Source organism: Cebus imitator, unplaced genomic scaffold, assembly GCF_001604975.1.
Source record: "Cebus imitator isolate Cc_AM_T3 unplaced genomic scaffold, Cebus_imitator-1.0 Scaffold138, whole genome shotgun sequence".
In the NCBI taxonomy this organism is placed as follows: domain Eukaryota; kingdom Metazoa; phylum Chordata; class Mammalia; order Primates; family Cebidae; genus Cebus; species Cebus imitator.
The window spans coordinates 1487504-1508220 of NW_016107453.1; the positions used below are offsets into that span (position 1 = coordinate 1487504).

The 20717-nt window shown below is 36.7% G+C and overlaps 1 protein-coding gene across 2 annotated transcripts in view; it reads right to left on the reverse strand.

The window, feature by feature from the left end:
* Positions 1-4602: 4602 nt before the first annotated feature.
* ADAMTS5 (ADAM metallopeptidase with thrombospondin type 1 motif 5) overlaps positions 4603-20717 on the reverse strand; it is a 51679-nt gene continuing 35564 nt past the window's right edge. For both annotated transcript variants that reach the window (XM_037743249.1, XM_017541913.2), the window contains 4 exons: positions 19430-19613; positions 18879-19054; positions 17092-17267; positions 4603-11292 (listed from right to left, as the gene is read on the reverse strand). In XM_037743249.1, coding sequence (XP_037599177.1) covers positions 10725-11292; positions 17092-17267; positions 18879-19054; positions 19430-19613 — 1104 coding nt within the window. In that variant the 3' untranslated portion in view covers positions 4603-10724. The remainder of the gene's footprint in view (positions 11293-17091; positions 17268-18878; positions 19055-19429; positions 19614-20717) is intronic.

Sequence of the window (20717 nt, forward strand, 5' to 3'; positions counted from 1 at the left end):
GTTTAGAAAAGACATGTTAACAAAGAAAAATTTACTTTAAAAGGTTGGTAACCAAAGTGGAAAGTGGCATATTTTATAATTTTTCAACTTCTAGAAGAATCAGGGAAGTACCATTGAATCTTATTGATTCATGGCATTATGAAATTTTTAATTTTAATTTTTAATTAGTTGTGTTACAAAGGAATGCTCTGGGACTTCCAAGGCTTAATCATAAAATCCTTGTAGATTCCACCCGGTTTTCTGGAAATGCTTGTTCTTAGAATCCTGAGCCACTTTGTAAGAATACTCTGCTGAAGAGGCCACATAGAAAGGCCCTTAAAATACCTGAAGAGGGAGAGGAAGCCTGAAAAACCTGCAAAGACCCAGGTTCAGTCATATTAGGGGACTTTCATGCTTTTGGGAAAGGGAAGCACCCTCTACGTTTTCTCTTTGCTGAGAGCTTTCCTTTTATTTAATACATTCTACTCTGTTCACTCTCTGGTGTCTGCCTGCCTAATTCTTCCTGATCATGAGGCAAGAATCCGGACCTAGCTGAGCTAAGGAGCAGACAAAAAATCCTGCATCGACCCCAATAACTGGATTGTAACCTTGTTCATTCTTCTTATGGGTCTAACATGATAGCTTTTCTAATAATCCACTCTAGCTTGAGATTCTTCCTTGTTTTCATGTGTATATTCATTTTCTATTAATACCATAACAAATATCAAACATTCAACAGCTTTACCAATCCATTTATAATCTCACAGTTCATAGACATCCAAGCTCAGCAGAGCTCAGCTGGCTCTCTGCTCTGGGTTTACAAGGCTGGAACCAAGGTATCAGCAGGGATGCATTTATTTCTAGAAGCTCTGAGGATGAATCTGATTCCAATAAACTCCTTCATGTTTTAGCTAGAATTCATTTTTCTTTGGAAGTTGTAGAACTGAGGTTCCCATTTCCCTGCTGGCCGTCCTGTTGGCCATGTGTCATTCTCAGATTTCTAGACGCTGCCTGAATCCTTTAGCCTGTTGATCCTTTTCTTTATCTTCCTAGCCAGCAGTGGTGCACAGACTCATTCTTAGGCTTGGAATTCTTCTAATTTCCCCTTCTACCTTTCTCTTCTGTTTTTAAGAATTCATGTGATTAAACTGGGCCCTCAAATTAGACTAATCTTCCTATTGTAAAGTTTGTTGGTTATTAACATTAATTTCATATGCACGATACTTGCACAGCAGTACCTCAATTTGTTTTTGATTGAATGACCAAGGGACAGGAACTATGAGGGCACATCTTTAGAATTTTGTCTCCCACATTGGTGTCATACCAGGAACTGAGGATCTGTCTTACAATCAAGTAGCCAGGTTCTTGCTACTACCCATCTACCATGGCTCCTCTACTTCTTGGGACTAACCTTGGCTTGATTTTTTTCTGAAGAATTTTTTTTAATAGCATTACTTATTAAAATATTTACATACCCACATCTTTCCCATTTTGTGGAGACATCATCAACCATTTCTTGAACCCATTAATAATTATTATTTGCCTCGATTGCCATCAATTCATTGATTCAGTCATTTATTCAACAAGTACTTCTTGAACACTGAATATATGCCAGGTATCTTCTTAGGAGCTGGTAACACGGCAATGATAAAAAATAAACAGCATGCTCTCAAAGTACATACCTTTCTACACCTGGGTGTATGATAGGGATAACAGACTTATGCAAATGAGGATATTACGAAGTTTCAGGAACTTAAAAGTGACATGAACAGAAACGAAGGAAGGATGTATCTATTTAATTTAGGGTGGTCAGCGATGACTTCCCCGAGGGATAACATTTAAGTGGAGACTTGAAGGAAGCCAGGAAACCAGTGTATACCTGGAGAAGAGTGTTTTAGGCAAATGATTCTGGACAGGGTTTAAACTTGTTGCTATAAAGAATAGCAGAGAGGCAAAATAGCTGGAGAGTGAACCAAGTCGTGAGTAAAGGAAAGGAAATCAGACAAGTCGGTGGTATCAGATTCCGTGGGACCTTGAAGTTCGTGGAAAGAAGATTGTTTCCTACTTTCAGTAAGATAGGAAGGTGTTGGAGAATATTTGGCAGAGGAGTTCAATGATCTCACTTAATGTTTTTCATGATTAGTTTGGCTGTGAAGGCAGCAGGAAGTCCCATACAGAAGCATTTGCTGTTGTTTAGGACAGAAATGATTGAAGGATTCTACTCATGTGGTAGCAGTGGAGGATCTATGAACTAGCTGGTCTTATGATAATCTTTTAAAAAGAGACATCTATTTCTTGTTCTCATATACTAATATTCTGTCTGGCATTCCTACAGCTGGTCATAGTCAGGCACTTCCCTAGTATCCTACCTATATAGGCTCTTGTGTCTTCTGTATCTTCTGCCTCAATCTATTCATCTCCAGTCTCTGAGCTCCCATCTTGAAACTACCTAAAAATACAACTAAGGTCCTAGGAGCAAGATCTTGCTTTGAATATCTTTGAGTGTTCAAAGCAACATCTTTGAACAGGCAGAGGGATGGTAAAGGAGCTTGACAGTAAGGAAACGATCTAGGTACCAGACATGTCTAGTAGGTACCAGATATATCTGGAAGATGAAGAAGTTAATGCTTCTCAACATATTTGGAGATAAAATACTCTTTTTAAATCTAAAACGTGGCTCAGCCACTATTTTTGAAAGCACTCTACTTATAAGTGATGAAGAAATATTCTTCCATGCTTTCCAAAATTTAGATGCTTCTCATAATAAAGAACAACAATAAAATGTCTGTAATTCCAGTTCAAGGCAAATCCCAATGGAGGCTTAAATAGGGAGACAAAGCATTGTAGGCAGCTGGAAGTAGAAGGAGAAACCTACATTGCAGAAAATCTTGTGAATGTACATTGGAGTGTGGTCTTGGGCTAGACACTGCCCCAGATGGTTAATCATTCTGAGATTTGAGTCTCCTTATGTGACAGACATGGAAGGGAATTAGAAAAAGCAGGCTATTCCACTATGCTCCCTCACCTGTGTCTACAGAATAATATATAATCATTTATTTTGTGGAAAAATATGAATTTAATTGTACAGATAAAATAATAATATATCAAAAAAGACCCAACAGAATGTGAGACTTGGAGATGATTTCGACTTCACAAACATCTAGAATTTCATTTCTAAGCATCCCCTTTGTTCATTCTACCCCTAATCTAAAAGCTTTCCCCATGACCACTTTTATGCTTTTGACCTTGTCTGACCAAACTCATTACCAATCTGTAAGGTAAAATGGCGAACTTAAAAACAACAACAAAACAAACCAAAAAACCCCACACAAATAAAAAAAACCCTCTTACCAGCAATTTCTTAGTTTTCTAAATCAAATTATCTGTCCTGTCTCCTTAAACCACAATCCTCCATGCTACCTCAGCTCCTGATTCTGTCCTTACTGCTTGCCTAATTCTCCATAGTTTCCTTACCATTTTCTTCGGAATTTTTGGATTGCTCTTGCTTTTACTCAGGGGGCTGACACATAAGGGCACCTAAACGCTTCCCTCCATTTCTCTAATCTTGCACAGTCAGTCCTCCAGCCACCCTGCAATCCCTCCCTCAGATTGACAGTCCAAAAGGATTTAAGACTCAGTGCTTGCAGAAACCAACAACTGATAACAACCATCTAAGGAGCTTACAACAGTGATTGGCACTTGGTGAAACCTATTCAGTTGGTGTAAAAGGAATTGCAGTTTTTGCCATAAAAGGAATGGCAAAACAGGAATTACTTTTGCGCCAACAGACTAGATAATAATTAATGGCTACTATATTGAGACTGTTATCTGTAATGTGGAATCTTAATACCAGTCTCACCAGGGCCAAAGAGCATGGGGAGAAATTTGTAGTAGAAAGTTTGTGGGGTGATTACCACAGGCCCTAACTCAATGAGATGTTGAATAAATCTTAGCTATATTTTGATAGCTAGTGAGTGTGTGTGTGTGTGTGTGTGTGTGTGGGTTTGCATTACCATCTTTTAAAAAATATAGATGTTTTAAATCATTTTGTCAAAAGTATACATCCTCCTAAGGAGAAAATTTCAAGTACCACAATTCTAAAATACTATTTGATATGAGAAGGAAAGTCAGTGTTTGAAATGTATGCTAAAAAGTAATGATTTCAGCTTTAAAGGAAATTAAAGCTCTTTGGAAGCTTAATGTTATAAATGTTATAAGATAGACTTTTGCTAGTCAATTTCAGGTTTTGTAAAAAGCATTTCTATGCATGCATTATTATCTAAACTGTTTATATCTGGACTAAGTTTAGATATAAAAAATAAAAATGAAGTGGTAGGTTATGTTGTTGCTGTTTCTAATTTAACACCAGAATTTTAATAGTACACAGTCTTCAGGGGTTGATAATCTGGTAAAAAGAACTTGAAGCAATAGTTTCATAGAACTTTAACTAAGGTAAAGTATTAATTATCTATGACAAAGAGGGTGAGCAATGACAGAAATTACAAAGAGCCCAGGGCTTCCCTGAGACCCGGCTGGGTGCTACCACCATTAGGAGAAAATTAAAAATAAATGGACAATCGTTTCCAACTCTAACACATATTATATGCAGTACATACTTTAACCTAGTTTACAATTTATATTTATTAAGCCCACTGAAACCACAAAAGCAATGTTTAATTTTACAGTTTAAAGTCACACATAGGGAAATGCTTTACAAAATAGGATATTGCTCCTCAATGAAAAATATTACAGTATAGGTCCCAAACGGCTCAGTTCAAGTGGTTTACCTGAATAACAGAGCTGTTGTGGAATGCAGGCTACAAGACACAGTAATGCTTTAAATAGTTGATTAAGATTTGAAGGTTGCCATAGCTGAGAGACACTTTACACAAGACCCGTCTTAGTTTTCCAAGATTTTTGGTTTTTCAACTGCAGTGTATGCCATTGCTTCTGGAAAATTGAGGGTAATAAGCAGCTTCTAATTTACATCTTATATACAGTATGTAAATCTTCAATGATTTTCTCTACCATCAAAACAAGTTTCAAGGTTTAAAAATCTCAGTTATACCTACTTAGGTTTATTACTTGAACTTACTCACAGATCCTAATATGGAAACCAAATATTTGTGCCATTGCTTCTATCAAATGCAACATATTTTAATCTATTTAGTTATCTGCAAAGTCTATTTACAAAGCATGTGTTTGATTTCCTCTGACTAATAGGTCATACAAATGTGTAAGTAGTGTTTGTCAACTCCTAATTGCAGCAAGATGAACCATCAATGTTTATGTCATGCCTGAGTGTGTAATGCAAAAATACAATCCAGAGACTATATATTTCTTAATCAAAAGTCTAGCTTTACAAAGTCACACAGTGTGGTCTTCTACTGTAAATATATTCTTAGTATAGGTAGACATGTTTCTAATATATTGTGAGTTGTTAAAGAAAAGGCTGAGATAGTCACCAAGTGTTTACTATTAACCTAAACTATTGCAAAGCTTGTAAAAAAATCAGGCCAAATATACATGAAAGTTTACGTCAAAGGCTGAGGACTTAGTGAATGCTGAAATATGACTCATCTAAAAGTCTGCTACTCTGGCCTGATGCTCTTCAAGTTTTAATGACCCCTTAAATGTCCTCAGATGCACATACAGTTTCTGTCACTGACCGCTGTTGGTCAAAACAATCATTGGATGGGCTTATTTTCCAAACTTTGAGTATCAAGTTGTGCCCTACCCTGACAAAAAGCTTAGGGGTCTTCCTTGCAAACTGGAAAGTCATGTAGAAAAATAGTAACTCAGAAATACCACATTTGACATCTGGTCACAAAAGATGTTAGCACCTCAGTAAAAATTACAATTTTTCATTGGATGTGCCAAAGGAAAGTGAAAAAAAGTTAAAAAGCATGCCCTGTTTTTTTGTTTTTTCTTCCTACAAATCACAGTTTTCCTCACAGTGTTAGACTTTTGGGTCACACTGATGTGGCAGTACATTATAGGATGATGGGCCATTACTTATTTTTTCATCTGGCCTTTACAGTCCACATGGTCTAGTTAGTTGGAGCCACAAAATAAGGACCAGAGACAGCAACATTATTGCTAAAGTGCAAGTATGTTAGTAGGATGCAATTAACTGGGCTAACTAATGTATATGTTAATGTCTTACTTTTTTCAAAACTGACGTCATCTAATAACATATTCCTTTAGTTTCCCATAAAATCTGCATTAAGAATGATATCATGGCCCCTGGCAGGCATTTGCCAAAATGAATGTTTTGCTGATCTGAACACCACCTGTATTCCATTTTTTTTGACTAATACATGGTTTTATATTTCAATATGTTCTCATAGATTAAATAAATGGAACACAATTACGCATTATAGAGTTGATAGGCATCACGATGCTATAATTTGAGAAATCATCCCCATAGATTATGCTAATAGATGGTTATTAGGAAGATTTTTTTCCATGTACTAGCCAGTTAAGTTAATCTACCTGTTTGATAATCTAAAACTACCGATTGTCGGCAAATGAGAAAACAATAGAGAAAGCATACAAGTTCCTTTTCTGTGTGTCTAAATGATACATTGTCTTGAATTTGGTTCTATTAAAGCTTTAGATGAGCATTTCTGTACACATGGCTATTTCATTTATTTAGTAGTTTTGAAATGTTAGCAAATATATTTGTATAGCATCATTTCATTATAAAGACATTCGTAATATTCACCCATCATGCCAACAAGATTATACGGTCTGCCAGAGACTATTAGAAAAATTTGATCATTATTAAATTCAATCTCATTTTACAAAGTATTAACTCTAAGTAACAGCATAAGTTCTGGACTTTGAATCTGGCTGCTGTCCTCACCTGAATCATTACAATGACCTTGTTAACAAGGATGGAATCAATGAGGAAATATCACAAACAGAGATTGGCTGTGTGTCCCAGGGTGCTTTGTCTTATTGCCAGGATCAGGCTTTGAAATCACAGAGGCAAGCTGATGTCATCAGAGGTGACTTTGCCTATTTCAAGTCCTATAATCACTCCATAGGGTTCAACAGTAGTAGAAAAACATCACATTCTCTTAATCGACACCCCATATTTGTAGAAACAGTTATAACTACTAGCATCTGTTATACAAATCCAATTTATTTGTGCTTGTCTGTAGAATCCTACAGACACTAGAGACTAAATGATGTTAATTTTAGGGGGCATTTCTGAAGCAGAAAAGGACAACACATGGTTTTATTATCATTTGTATCCTTCAGAAGTTGAGTGTATACAACTTTCATCTAATATATCAACATCAACTTGTCCAAGTTCCTTGATGAAGTGAAAGGATCTGATTTTTGACTGTGTCTTAGCATCTACAGGAAGCTTTTAGGCTATCTGTGAACCCAAATTTAAAACTTGCACCTTGTTTCATTGAGTATTTCTCTTATTTGTGACTGGGAAAAATTAGTGTTATTGTGATGTAAAAGACTTATTATCATAGCTACAAGTAATGAACACTATTAGTCATGAAAGATTAAAATTTCCTTGGAAAGAAAAACGATAGTATCAGAATAAGAATACACGAGGAATATATACATATACACCTGTTTCACACAGAAAGCTTTCTGTAAAAAAATACAAAAGCAACCAGTGCTGTATATTATGTAAACTCACAAAGTGTAAATGTGTACTTTATACACAAACATGAAGCATAAATTAAAAAGTAGAACAGCAAAACATTTTAAATATAGAAAAATTTGCACATTTTTTGTTAAATAAGAATAAATAATTTTATCACACAAATTCACATACCAGTTGCAAAAACAATAAATTACCTTTTTTCAGTGCTGCAACTTTTTCTTTGTGATTCATCCCTAATTCCTAGTTTAGTGGGATAAAACTGTTTCCACAGGAAGGCAAAGGAAGCTAACTTTATTGAATATATTATAACAATGCAAGTTATATTTCTAACTTGCAAGGCAGGGCTTAATTTAATTTTTTTTGTTCTAGAGGAAATGAATGTCATTTTTTTTCTGGCTCCCTTTGCACTTAATAAAACTTATTACGAAGTGCTTAGTTATGTAAGTGAGATTAGATTCTTACAAACCTGAGCATTTTCAGGCAATTTTTTTTTTAAGAAGTAGCCCCTAGCATCCTGAATTCTAGACATTTTTTTAAAAATTCAAGATGCATCAATGGAAAGTTGAAAGACAGTACAAAGTCTGTCTGAATTAGATTGAGTTGTATAGAATTTTCCCTTTGTTCATAATTCTTGGTATCAGTTGAACACTCCATTTCTTTGAATTTCAGTTTCCAATCCATATCATCTTCTCCAGGAATTTAAACATACATTCCTCAGTCAATCTAGAGAGATTCATAAGGAAAAGGTAGAGAAAACTGCTTAAAAGCATGGAATAGTGGTTTATTTGCTCTAAGCTCTCTAGGATTGTTTCCATGAGAGGTGTAAACCATCACTATTTGGGGGAAACATGAATCATTGATATCATATTAAAAATTTATGAGTATAGTAAGAGAAGCAGAGTAGGAGACAACTACATTTATCACTCAATTATTTTTTAATGTTGGGAATATAACCACAAAAATAAAAATAAATTTGGTCACATTTGAGTTACTTGATTAAAATTATTTCCAAAATGGAAAAAAGTAACATTAACCTCTCTCCTAATTCTCTTTGCACAGACAAATGGCAGTGGGATTATTATTATTATTATTTTCTGACTTGTTTGACTAGGTTGGCTTTCTGCCCTTGGCATTGGGTGATCTCCAACAGGTATAGGTTATCAGCCTTGTACAGGCTTCATTTCTCAAACTGATAATTTGTTAAGAAAAAAAACGACCACATCTAAAGCAAAGTCAGTCTATGAAAATCCAAAGGATGATTATTGGTTTTGTAAAACAATTATTTGTTTAAAAAGCAATTTCTTAAGAAAATACTTAAAACAGTGAGACATCTATTTTCCTGGCCTACTGAAATGATGTGATATAGTGATCAGTTACATAATTCTTTTGTATTAAAAGTATCTTATAATAAAAATAAATTCTCATGAGCTTGCGGACCTCTAACAATCGTTCCCTAGCATCTTTATATGAAAATCTTTAACAGGCACATTTGGTATGATTACTATGAATTTTTGTAAAAAAATCGGCCTTGCAGTATTTCACAAAAAAAGCAATCTCAATGAAATGAAACACCTTAGATTTTTCTAAGCTGTGAGGTTGGTGATGAGGAGGTGTACATTTTAACATCTAAAAATATATTTTTAGGTGTGTGCTTATAAAATAATTTCCATGTCTAACTATTCAAATTTACAACCTACTTACAACCTACCTAAACAGGCTATGGAAACAAAAACAACAACTTCCTGAAAATCATCACATTTCATCACTCAAACACTTACTGGTACAACCAAGCGCTTTCCAGTTGGGAAAAACCTTTAGTACAGTCAGAATATACTTAGATTTAAAAAATTAAGTAATTATTGCCTGTGGTGTGGAAACAGTCTTATTAATATTAACCACTTTTCTACATTAACCACATTAATAATGATAACCATTTCTCAACGTGGCTAACTACCAAGTGATCGTTAATGTTTGTAATAAACTAAGTCAAGAAGTACAAAATATTGTAGGTCTTACCAAACCCTTGAACAAAACAAGTAAGCAAACACAAATGCATTTTAAAGGCTTGCTGGTAAGAGGTATACCAATGTTGAAGGTATTGGACATGATAGAAAACTTGCTGTGTGTTTTGTATGTATATTATACATTGTGAGATATCAGATGCTGGAAAGAGAAAATAGTTGTGAAAATACAAATTGAAAACACAGTGAAATATGATTTCTTTTCCTTTTAAATTTCCAACACAAGGAAACTAGTTTTTAGACTCTTGAGTACTGATCACACACACACACACACACACACACACACACACACACACCCTACTTCTACATCTGAAATTATGCATTAATTTGGCTAGCTACCTGAAAAAAATACAGGCAGTCAAAGGTTTAAGTAAATGAACCCGTGTATGTATTCAAATGACTAGATACACTGAGATCTATTTACTTTTCAAAATTTCTCAGAAGATACTTGCTGTCAAAATGGTTGTTTGACTGAAATTTTGTCTCCTGTAGTCACAAAATACACTAAATCTTATTAAAACAGCAGCAAGTTCTTAATTTCCAGTAAAATATCCACAGCTCTTTCTGGAAACTGAAGGAAGTTGAAATAGCTGCAGACCTACTTTGGTCAAACACTTTTTTTTTATAGAAATATATATATGTATATTTTAATAGAACCAAGGGATATAAAGTGACATACCAAGGGAGAATGTACTTACAAACAGTAAAAGAAACTACTGTATTATGGGTGAAAAATGATTATGATGCCATTAAAGACATTCTAAAGAGGTAGGTGACAAAGGGGAGACTGTTCTGCCATCTTCAAATGTCCCCTGATTCTACATTCATCAGTGTTTCTTTCTTTCTTGTAAGCTCAGGGGGCGTTTGATAACTCCCAAGTTTTTCTATATTGCAAAGTCACCACTGTCACGTGAAGCAGTGCACATCCTCTTTTGGTCACAGAGAGCAGATTCTGCCCATAATTGGACTCCTGTTGACAGTGTCACTGAAGCATGACTTTCTGTGCGTTCTGTAGACCTCTTGTTCACCACCGCTGCATCAGTGCTGAATCCTCCAGTTACCTTTGTGCATAAGATCATAACCACAGGCTAACATTTCTTCAGCAAGCATTGCTTAAATGCAGAAGGCCTTTGGGAGAGAGGACATCCTTTCGCTAACTTCCGGTTTCCATCCTGGCACTGCACTGTCCTGGTGTGCCAGCCTGTGTCACAGGTCCTAGAGCAGGCAAGCCATGGGCCTGTGACCCACTGCAGCTGCGAAGTGTGTGATCCCACTTTATTGCTGCCATGACCACTGACAGAGTTTACTTTTGGAGCAGACTTATTGGGAACAAAAAAGCTGTAACGGACATCTAATGGTTTAGTGGGGTCTGTTGCAAGAATCTGCACTATTAGAATTTCCTTCGTGGCAGAGTAGCCCATGCCATGCAAGAAGTCATCCCTGTGGCTCCAACCGCTATAGTTCATGACTGTTCCATTGATGTCAATGATAGTCTCCGAAGTGGAGATCATGTACTTTCCATTGATTAGGTACTCACCGTTTTTCTTTTTCAGGGCTAAATAGGCAGTGAATCTAGTCTGATCTTTGGCTTTGAACTGTCGAACTTTTATGTGGGTTGCTCCTTCAGGGATCCTCACCACGTCAGTGTAACCCTTACTGGAAGTAGAAATGTTCACAGGAAGTGGGGGTGGTAGGTAAAAAAAAGCAGAAAAAATAAGTAAACACTTAACAAATGAATAAACAAATTCTCTGAAAGTCTTTTCTTAACACACAGTTTTAATGTATTTAAGAGATTAAAATTGGGTTTAAAAATTATTTTTTATGACAAAATTGCATTTAGACTACAATATTGTATACACTTTAATTGAGCTGTTCAGAATTAGGATGATGCTAGTGACCTGCCTTTATTTAAAAAAATTTATGACTGGGCGCGGTGGCTCATGCCTGTAATCCTAGCACTTTGGGAGGCCGAGGCAGGTGGATCACCTGAGGTCGGGAGTTCAAGACCAGCCTGGCCAATACGGTGAAACCCCGTCTCTACTACAAATACAAAATTAGCTGGGTGTGGTGATGCACATCTGTAATCCCAGCTACTGGGGAGGCTGGCACTGGAGAATCGCTTGAACTCAGGAGGCGGAGGTTGCAGTGAACCAAGATTGCACCACTACACTCCAGCCTGGGCAACAGAGCTAGACTCCATCTCCAAAAAAATATATATATATATATTATACTAATTTTCAAGATTTATACAACCATTTTCATCCTTATCAAATCCTATCATCTTTACAAATCTACTTTACATTTTTTTCTGGCACAAAATGGGATATATTTAAACATAAACTGACAAAGATATGCCTTCACTTAATCTCATATAATTCTGTAATGCTTCTCAAATTTGCTTGCACATTAGAATTAGGTGGGAATATTTTAAATCTTCCAGAGCCTACCCACACCCCAGACCAATTAAATCCCCATCTTCCAGGATGGGGCACAGGCAAGAGTACTTTTTGAAACTCCTCACATTGTTCCAATGTGCACACTAACTTGGGATCACAGATTTAATTAGATTTTGGACTGGAGATGAGTAGAGTCTCTGTATCCCTTTCTACTAGAACTCTGGGTTTTGTAGGACAGGCCACTAAATGAAGCATACAATTCTGAAATTGGGTAATGATATTACTAATACCATCATAAAAGGGGATTTTTAAAAATAACTTAGCAAATTTTTCTGAATTCTTAGTGCCCATAAGACATGATAGATTGAGAAAGACTTTATGATGAATGACACATAAGTCTTCAAAGAGCAATCATCTGCTCAGGAAAATGGACAAAGGCACAAATATCTTTAATACCCACCCATAAACCTGTGATGAATGCTTGGATGGAGATGCTAATTAAGCAATGAGGATGAAGTGAGGGGTCAACTTTTGCCCCAATTTTTGCCTTTTTAAGTAATTTCATAATAAAGTCCGTATATATTCCACTTTCCTAGTTATTTAAACAGGAATACTATTGTTTGCTCAGTTTGACTGACTTGCAGACCTGCACTGTCTCATTTCCAGTTCTGATTCACATGCTAAAATTCCAAGTGTGTTTCCCTTACTCCAGAATTTCCTCTGAATTGGAGAGGAAGCTTATCGCCAAGGAAGCCCCTTGTCTACAGGCCAATCTATTCTACAGTGACAGCCAGACAGCTGTTAAAGCTTTCTACTCTGTTGAAGAGAGATGATGCAATGGGCAGAGCATTGCTTATTCTGTATAATTCTATTCATTATTTTCATTTTTGTAGTATATTACAGATTAGACTTTGTTACAGATGTTTTTTGTAGTACCTAATATTAATAAAGAATCCGTGAAACTATGGTGGCTTCAAACAAAGTCAAAAGGATGTTGGAGAATTCCTTGAGACCAAGAGTTCAAGAGCAGCCTCAGAAACATAGGGCAGACCTTGTCTCTACAAAAAATGAAAAAGTTAGCCAGGGATGGTGGTGCATGCTTATGCTCCTAGTTACTTGGAGGGCTGAGGTGGGAGAATCACTTTAACCCAGGTCTTTGAGGTTGCAGTGAGCTATGATTGCACCACTGCACTCTAGCCTGAGTAACAGAATGAGACCCTGTCTTAAAGGAGGTGATGCTGGAGATAAATATATTATCTTACACAAAAAGGGTATGAAATGGGGATATATGAAAGTATTTGAACAAGTTCATTCCAGAGCTAATTAGTGGCAGTATTAGGCTTAAACGCCAGGCTCAACTGGGCGCAGTGGCTCAGGCCTGTAATCCCAGCACTTTGGGAGGCCGAGGCAGGGGCATCAGCTGAGGACAGGAGTTTGAGACCAGCCTGGCAAACATGGTGACACCCCTTCTCTACTAAAAATACAAAAAGGAGCTGGGTGTGGTGGCCCATGCCTTAAATCCCAGCTATTCCAGAGGCTGAGGCAGGAAAATCACTTGAACCTGGGAAGTGGAGGTTGCAGTCAGTCAAGATCATGCCACTGCACTCCAGCCTGGACAACAGAGTGAGACTCGGTCAAAAAAGAAAGAAGAAAGAAAGAAAGAAAAAAGAAAGAAAGAAAGAAAGAAGAAAGAGAGAGAGAGAGAGAGAAAGAAGGAAGGAAGGAAGGAAGGAAGGAAGGAAGGAAGGAAAGAAAGAGAGAGAGAAAGGAAAGAAAGAGAGAAAAGAAAGAAAGAAAGAAAGAAAGAAAGAAAGAAAGAAAGAAAGAAAGAAAGAAAGAAAGAAAAGCCAGCTTCCTGACTCCCAATTAGTGCTCTTTTTCACTATGTCCCAAGGCATAAAACCCTGACCCCTGCCAATCATGTTACAGCAGTTAAATGAAATTAAATTCTGGGTATGTCCAGAGTTTAAATGATGCCCAGTAAGGAGTAAGGAAAATAAAGGATAAAGGATAAGGAAACCTATTTTTGGTGGTTATCCTTGTTCCTTAAAGCTTGTCTCATCTTGATGAGAATCAGTGTGATGGGCAGTATTGCTGCAGGTCTTCAAACTGAGTTTCCCAAGCACTAGTAAGCCTGAGTATTAGTGCCCTGATTTTTTAGCGACTTAGTAAAGATGATTCTCTTGGCATTACTGATTCCTTTTCTTTACACCCTGCTTGGTATCATTTACACTCCAGACACTGACTAGCTTCCCTGACTACCATAAATGCATGTGATTTTCATATAACTCTGATAAAGTATGGCTGGCAGGGCAAGGGAATCTTGTTTTGTTCAGGGCTATCTGCACAGTGCTAAGAACAATGTCTGTCATGAAGAAATATATTCGTTTATACTCAAGCATGTTGTCAGGGAAGGGATGTTTTAATCAACTCCCAGCGAACAAAGTATGTGGTGATATCAACTGATAAGAGCTGTGAAGAAACAGAGTAAGGAAGAAGTTAGACAGTAGTGGTGGGAATGGAGGAGGTATCGTGTTCATTTATGGTAGCTGCTATCTGGGAAGGTGACATGTGACAGAGACCTAAAGAGAATCTGGAAGGTGTATTGCTTATTAATAGTGAAAAGTGTTCCAGGCAGAGGAAATAGCGTTCACATACCTGGTGTCATGTTTTTGAGGTGCCAGAAAGTCCATTGTGGTCAGAGCGGAGCCAGAGAAAGGGACAATGTAGAAAAGACACAGAGGAGGGAAGGGGTCGGATTTTTCAGGACCTGGGAAACCACAATACAGTCTTGGGCATTGACTCTAAGTAAGATGGAAGCCATTGGAGGGTATTGATCAAAGGAATGCAATGATCTGATTTAGGTAATGGCCATGGCTTCCCTTGCTTGGTAAGATGAGATTGAGAGGCAGAGGGTCCAGAGGCCAACGAGAAGCCTACAGTGTTAGTCTAGGCAAGATCTGATAAACACTTGGATTGCAGTGGGAGTGGTCATGGTGGTGAGGGGCACCCGGATTCTGGAGATGTGGAAATAGAACTGACAGGATCTGCCGATGGATGGATGTGGAGTGTGAGAGAAAATGAGATGCGAACTATGACTGCAAAGTTTTGGCTCCAATAGTGAAAAGACTGAGTTGCCATTTACTAAGATGAGGAAAACTGAGGGAGGGGTGAGTTAAGATTAATGTCATCTTGTGAATAGGCTTAAACTTGATGAAATATTTTAATATGTATTAACCCATTTCATCTTCACAACAGTTTTATTAACTGTATGATAATAATTACTAGTATTCCCACTTTACTTTTTTTTTCCACCTTACTTTTGAGTAACTCTCATGGTAAAGAAATTAGGTAGCAATCCAAGGACATGGCCAGGGAATCAGCCAAAGCTTGATTACAAATCTTCCAGCCTGAGATCAATGTTCTTTTTTTATAAATCATATAAGTTACTATGGCCTCCATAGGTAATTAATTTTAATGACTCAAACAGATCGTTTGCACCATAATATTATTTTGGTCAAACCAATTTGCAAGTGATTACATTGCATACCACTTGTTGCTATAATGAGTTTCTTCATCTTTTCTTGTGAAAAAATGTGCAGATATTAGTTGTCAACGCAAAAACATAAAATGCTAAATTTAGCATTTTGAAAAGGGATTTATAACTATATAGGAGAGAAAATATACCACATAGTATATAAGGTATTACTTTTTAAAAATATTTTTGTTTCTAATATAATTCCTGAATTTTCTCTGTCTCCTTCTCTTTCTTTATTTTCCCTTCCTCCCTCCCTCGCTCTCTCTTTTTTTTCTTTTCTTTTCTTTTTTCTTTCTTTCTTTTTCTCTCTTTTGTTATTTCTTTCTACCTTTCTTTCTTCCCTTCTTTCTTTTTCTCTTTCCTTTCTTCTTTTTCTTTTTCTCAAAATGACCTGTGCAGTCTAGGGTTTCGGTTATGGTGTCTGCTCTTCTCTGGTTTTCATCAGCCATGGAGGATTGGCTAACTCCTAAATTTTCAGTCCATCTCATTTTTAAAACAAAAGGTTGAAGTGATCATCTCTAAGGTGTTTTATACCTTTTAAACATATAAAAATGTAGGATATAATTGGATATGCAGGGTTTTTGACATAGAAGTTCTAACACAATTAGGTGAATAATTGTCATTTCATTAGCAAATAGAATTAGTAATGCATATTTTAACTCAAAAAATTTTTTTCAGCCATATATTTTCAAATCACATCAGAAATAACTTATAGTTTTTTTACATTAACATGTTTAATTATTTTAACAAATCCTATTGTTAATTTGGTTTGTATATTACTTTCAACTTACAGACAACACAGATACATTCAATGAATAACGCTCAGCCTAAGAGTGATTTGGAGAGGAGGAGGAGTAAGCCTGTATTTTATCAGACTGTAGCCAACTCAGCCATCCTAGCTAATAGCATATTTTATGCTAGAAATTGGTACTTTATAAACTTGAATATTTAAAGTGTAATCTAGTACCACAAGAGGAAGCAGGAGACAGACATTGCTGTATACATTTCTTTAGAGAGTGGATATAAACCAGGATACTTCACTATAAAATAGGATTGTTGCCCACACCACTGCAGTGAACTTACATTTTGCAAGAAGAAATGTTTTCTTAAAAAAAAAAAAAAAAAACACAGTGTACGGAGAATTTGTTTTGAAAAATATAGTTAAGATAGAAACCAGCCAATTTTCTCTAAATTGTTTTAGGAACAACAATAGATCTGCAAGATAGCCCTAAAGTAGAATGTCACCCGCTTTTTCTTTTCAGTTTTCTGACTCTGCAAGCTGTTGATGCCCATGGCTACTGCAGTTTATCTGCTTCCAGAAGCACCATGAGTTTTCCCTGAGCAACCAGAATTTTACTCATCTCCTCTCTCTTCCTTCTCATATTCAAAATGTGTTACCAGAGCCACCTTAGTCCTCCTCCTACAGATAACTTAAGATGTAATATGAGTCCCTCTTCTCAATTTTGTAAGAGCCTACAGCTTTGTTCAATTCACATGAAGGCAAAGGTTCTATCACATTACCTTTTCTTAGTAAAGGTCCCAACAATCTTTGTACAGCTGGAGTTGTCTCCTCCACATGCTCCGCACTTGTCATACTGCAGCTTTGAGCCGATGATGCCGTCACAACCAGTTCTGACACACTTCCCTCGGACACAGACGGAATTACTGTACGGCCTACATTCAGTTCCATCGGTCACCTGAAGCATGCAAACACATCGGCAGAAGGAAATGTGTGTGTCGATATTTGCTCTTTTGGTCAACTAGTAAGTTCTTATTTGCGATTTTTTGGGTTTGATTGGCATAGACAATACATTAAGAATAAAAGCCAAAAAACATAGTTTCCAGAAGTATCTAGCTGAAAAATCCTTGACATATTGGCAGAAAGCATTCTCGGATAAGCCTAGGTTACACATATTCTCTTGAGCATACCTCTGAATGTGTTAGGAGACACAAAGTATGCATCTACGTTTTTGTATGTATACTACATTCTCAGGGTACAATTGTGGCTTTTTACAGTGATAGAAGTAGTCTTTTCACTTAGCGTTTTGGACTATCTGTATAAAAGTGAATATGAGCAGCCTTGAGAACGCAAAGATCCTTCTTTGTTGCATAATTGTTATTATAATGATAAATTTGAAAATCTGAACTTGACATTCAAAGCTATGTCATGGTTGGAGAGCATTCCCTACTGTGTGTTGAACTGTCAGACACTGAAATAGAGACAACCAAATTAGTGTAGACGAACGAGTCTGGGGAAGTTACAGGAACATAATTCTGGAAGAGACTGTATATATTTTTAGTAAAGGGATTAGTGTATAGGTAAAAAGCTAGTTATAAAACAGTGTATATAGATTCTGGCTTGTGCATGTGAGTATATATAATATATACACACACACACACACACACATATATATATATATATATAAATAAGCCTATACATTTTATATTTATGTACATAGAAAACTCTTTTTATGCATGTGCGTGTGTGTGTGTGAATTGAAGTAGAATATACTTCATCAGGTTAATAGCTCTGTAGATGGTGGTATTTTCATGTTTTTATTTCTGTGTAGTACTTTTAAATAAAAATGTATTATTTTCTAATAAAACCATGATATTTAAAAAATTATATAAGTTGGACACTAGCTTGTTTCTCAATAACATGCTATAAATCTCTGAAGACCAAATTTCAGAGGTGACTTTAAATGTAGCAACTATTTACAAATTTATAAATTGCTGTATAATACTGATCATAAGAATAAAACTCTGCTATAGATTTAGAAAACGCTCAACTGCAAAAATAAGGCATATTCCATACACAAATATTGTAATATAGATACCTAGAGGGACATTGATTCATATTAAGGGTTTAAGACTTATTCAAAACCCTGAGTTGGAGGTATATGATCTTGAAACCCATCCTCATGGCTCAAAAGAGGAATTCTTAAGTAAATAATAGAAAAACAGAGAAAGTTTTCTTGCCTTACAATCTCCTTTACAATGGCGCTTAGGAAATACTAGTTATTTTCATGGTTACTTTAAAGTTAAGGTCACACTTTGCCTTCCTTGACAGGGAGTTACACCTTTTAAATATAGCTTTTAAAACATTTACTTGTTCTGTTTAGGAAATAATTTTTATTCATTGTATAAAGCTTGAAAATATAGAAGTTATAGAGATGAAAATAAAAACCTTCAAAAGTCTAACTGACCCCAAACTAATAACTGTTTACATTTGGCATCTGCAGGCTTCCTTCAACCAAATAATTTCCACCAATAGGCCTACTGCTTCTGAACAGTTGGTGTGTAGTTACCTTTGGAGAAAACACCACATAATAGCCAGTGCCCTTGGCTCTGCAGGTCAGCTTACACACGTCCCCTGGCAGGACGCCGGCATATTTGGGAACCCACTCCACAAAAGTTTTGACTCCCTTTGCATCCGACTGATAGCCATTTTTGGCCTCACACTGCTCATGACGAAATGATTTACCTAGAAAACAAACATGTTACAGTATTACCTTATCAGTTCTGCAACCTAGGTATATTCTTGTGTGATTAAATTAATTATAAGGGAAAGATGCAAACATTGAGTTTTTTTTTTTTCCCCATAGTCTTTACTCACCAATGTTGATGGATTTTATCTAGACATAGAGTTCAAAATGGTGATTATTCATTCCATCTCTGAATACTCTATTGCTTATAATAATAGCTTAAAAATCACATACGTGTTTGTAATTGATCTGCATATGGGTGGAATTGTGTAGTATAAGATTAATGTTAGTTTCCCAGCTTCCCCTGTTTATTATTGCTAGAATACAAATGACATGTAGCCTGTGATGGTTGCTGGCACTGGGGGGCAGCGTACCATTGGGTGGGCAGGGTGTGAGACTGCAGGAGCGGTAGATGGCCCTCTTCCCTGTGCAGTAACGTCCGTTGTTTCTGGGAGCAGGGTTATTGCAGTGGCGATAGGCAAACTGCACTCCTCCCCCACATGAGCGAGAACACTGGCCCCAGGATCCCCAAGATCCCCAGTTGCCATGGCTTGATGTCTGAAATAGAAAATAGAAGATATTTTAACTCAGATGAGAGAAAAACATTCAAAATGTGCATTTGGAAATCACTTGCATTTAATGACAGAGTGGAAACTTTGTCACAGATACAGTTATATTTTCACTGAATTTAGCATGATCATGCTTTGGAAATGCAACACATTTCCAATTCTAAGCAGTTCATCTTTTCCACCCTCCCCACTCCAGTGCTAGAGGATCTGAAAGCGTCATTCTAAGTACTGAGCACACCACAAAGATTACCTCCTGGTTTCTATGGGTCATTTTAAATTATGTCTTCTGATATGGTCCAACTCTGTTAAAATCACTGAACCATCATAACTTTTTGTCCACTCTGATCTTGGATCTTTATTGAAATGTGTAATGCTGAAGGATCTATGTGACACTGGGCATTATTTAATTGTGTTTGCATGTCTTTCTCTCTTTAGCAGTAAAACTCTGTAGTCCCTCTGTTGATATCCCACATTCTGTCTGTGACTGACTCTATGACGTACATAAATGTATCGGACGGACCCAACTTGGCTTAATTCCTAATTAGATGTGACAGATTCTGAACTACACTCAGGCCATGCATGCAGACACACCCCTTAAAAAAAAAAGCCCTTTTATGGCAACCTAAGTCTATTTCTCTGGACACATTCTTGGAGGGAGCTTAGAGATTCTGAAAGGAAGAATATGATCAACTGCTTTGCTGAGAGGGTATATGTACCAGCTCTGACTGACTCAGTCAGGCTATCTGACCATGCATGGTTGGGTGATACCCTGAAAGACACAGGCAATGAGCACATGAAAATTCTCTTTCAGGAACTTCGCAAATCTTGTGGGTTGAGAGGGAGCACATATTTTACTTAGGCCTTGAAAATTAATAGGGCAGTCACTGACCTGAAGTTGGACTGTGTATGTGGTGGCAGAGGTGTTTCCCTGGAGCAGCCATAAGTTACTTTAGCTCCTAAATTTAGATTAACTTATTGTCCAGAGGAAGAAAGTGACATCTGGAGCTCACCAAATATGTACAAGGACCACATGTGTCAGCTCTGTTATGACCTTCTTACTGAATTTAAATACCTATATTCTGATAACGTTAGC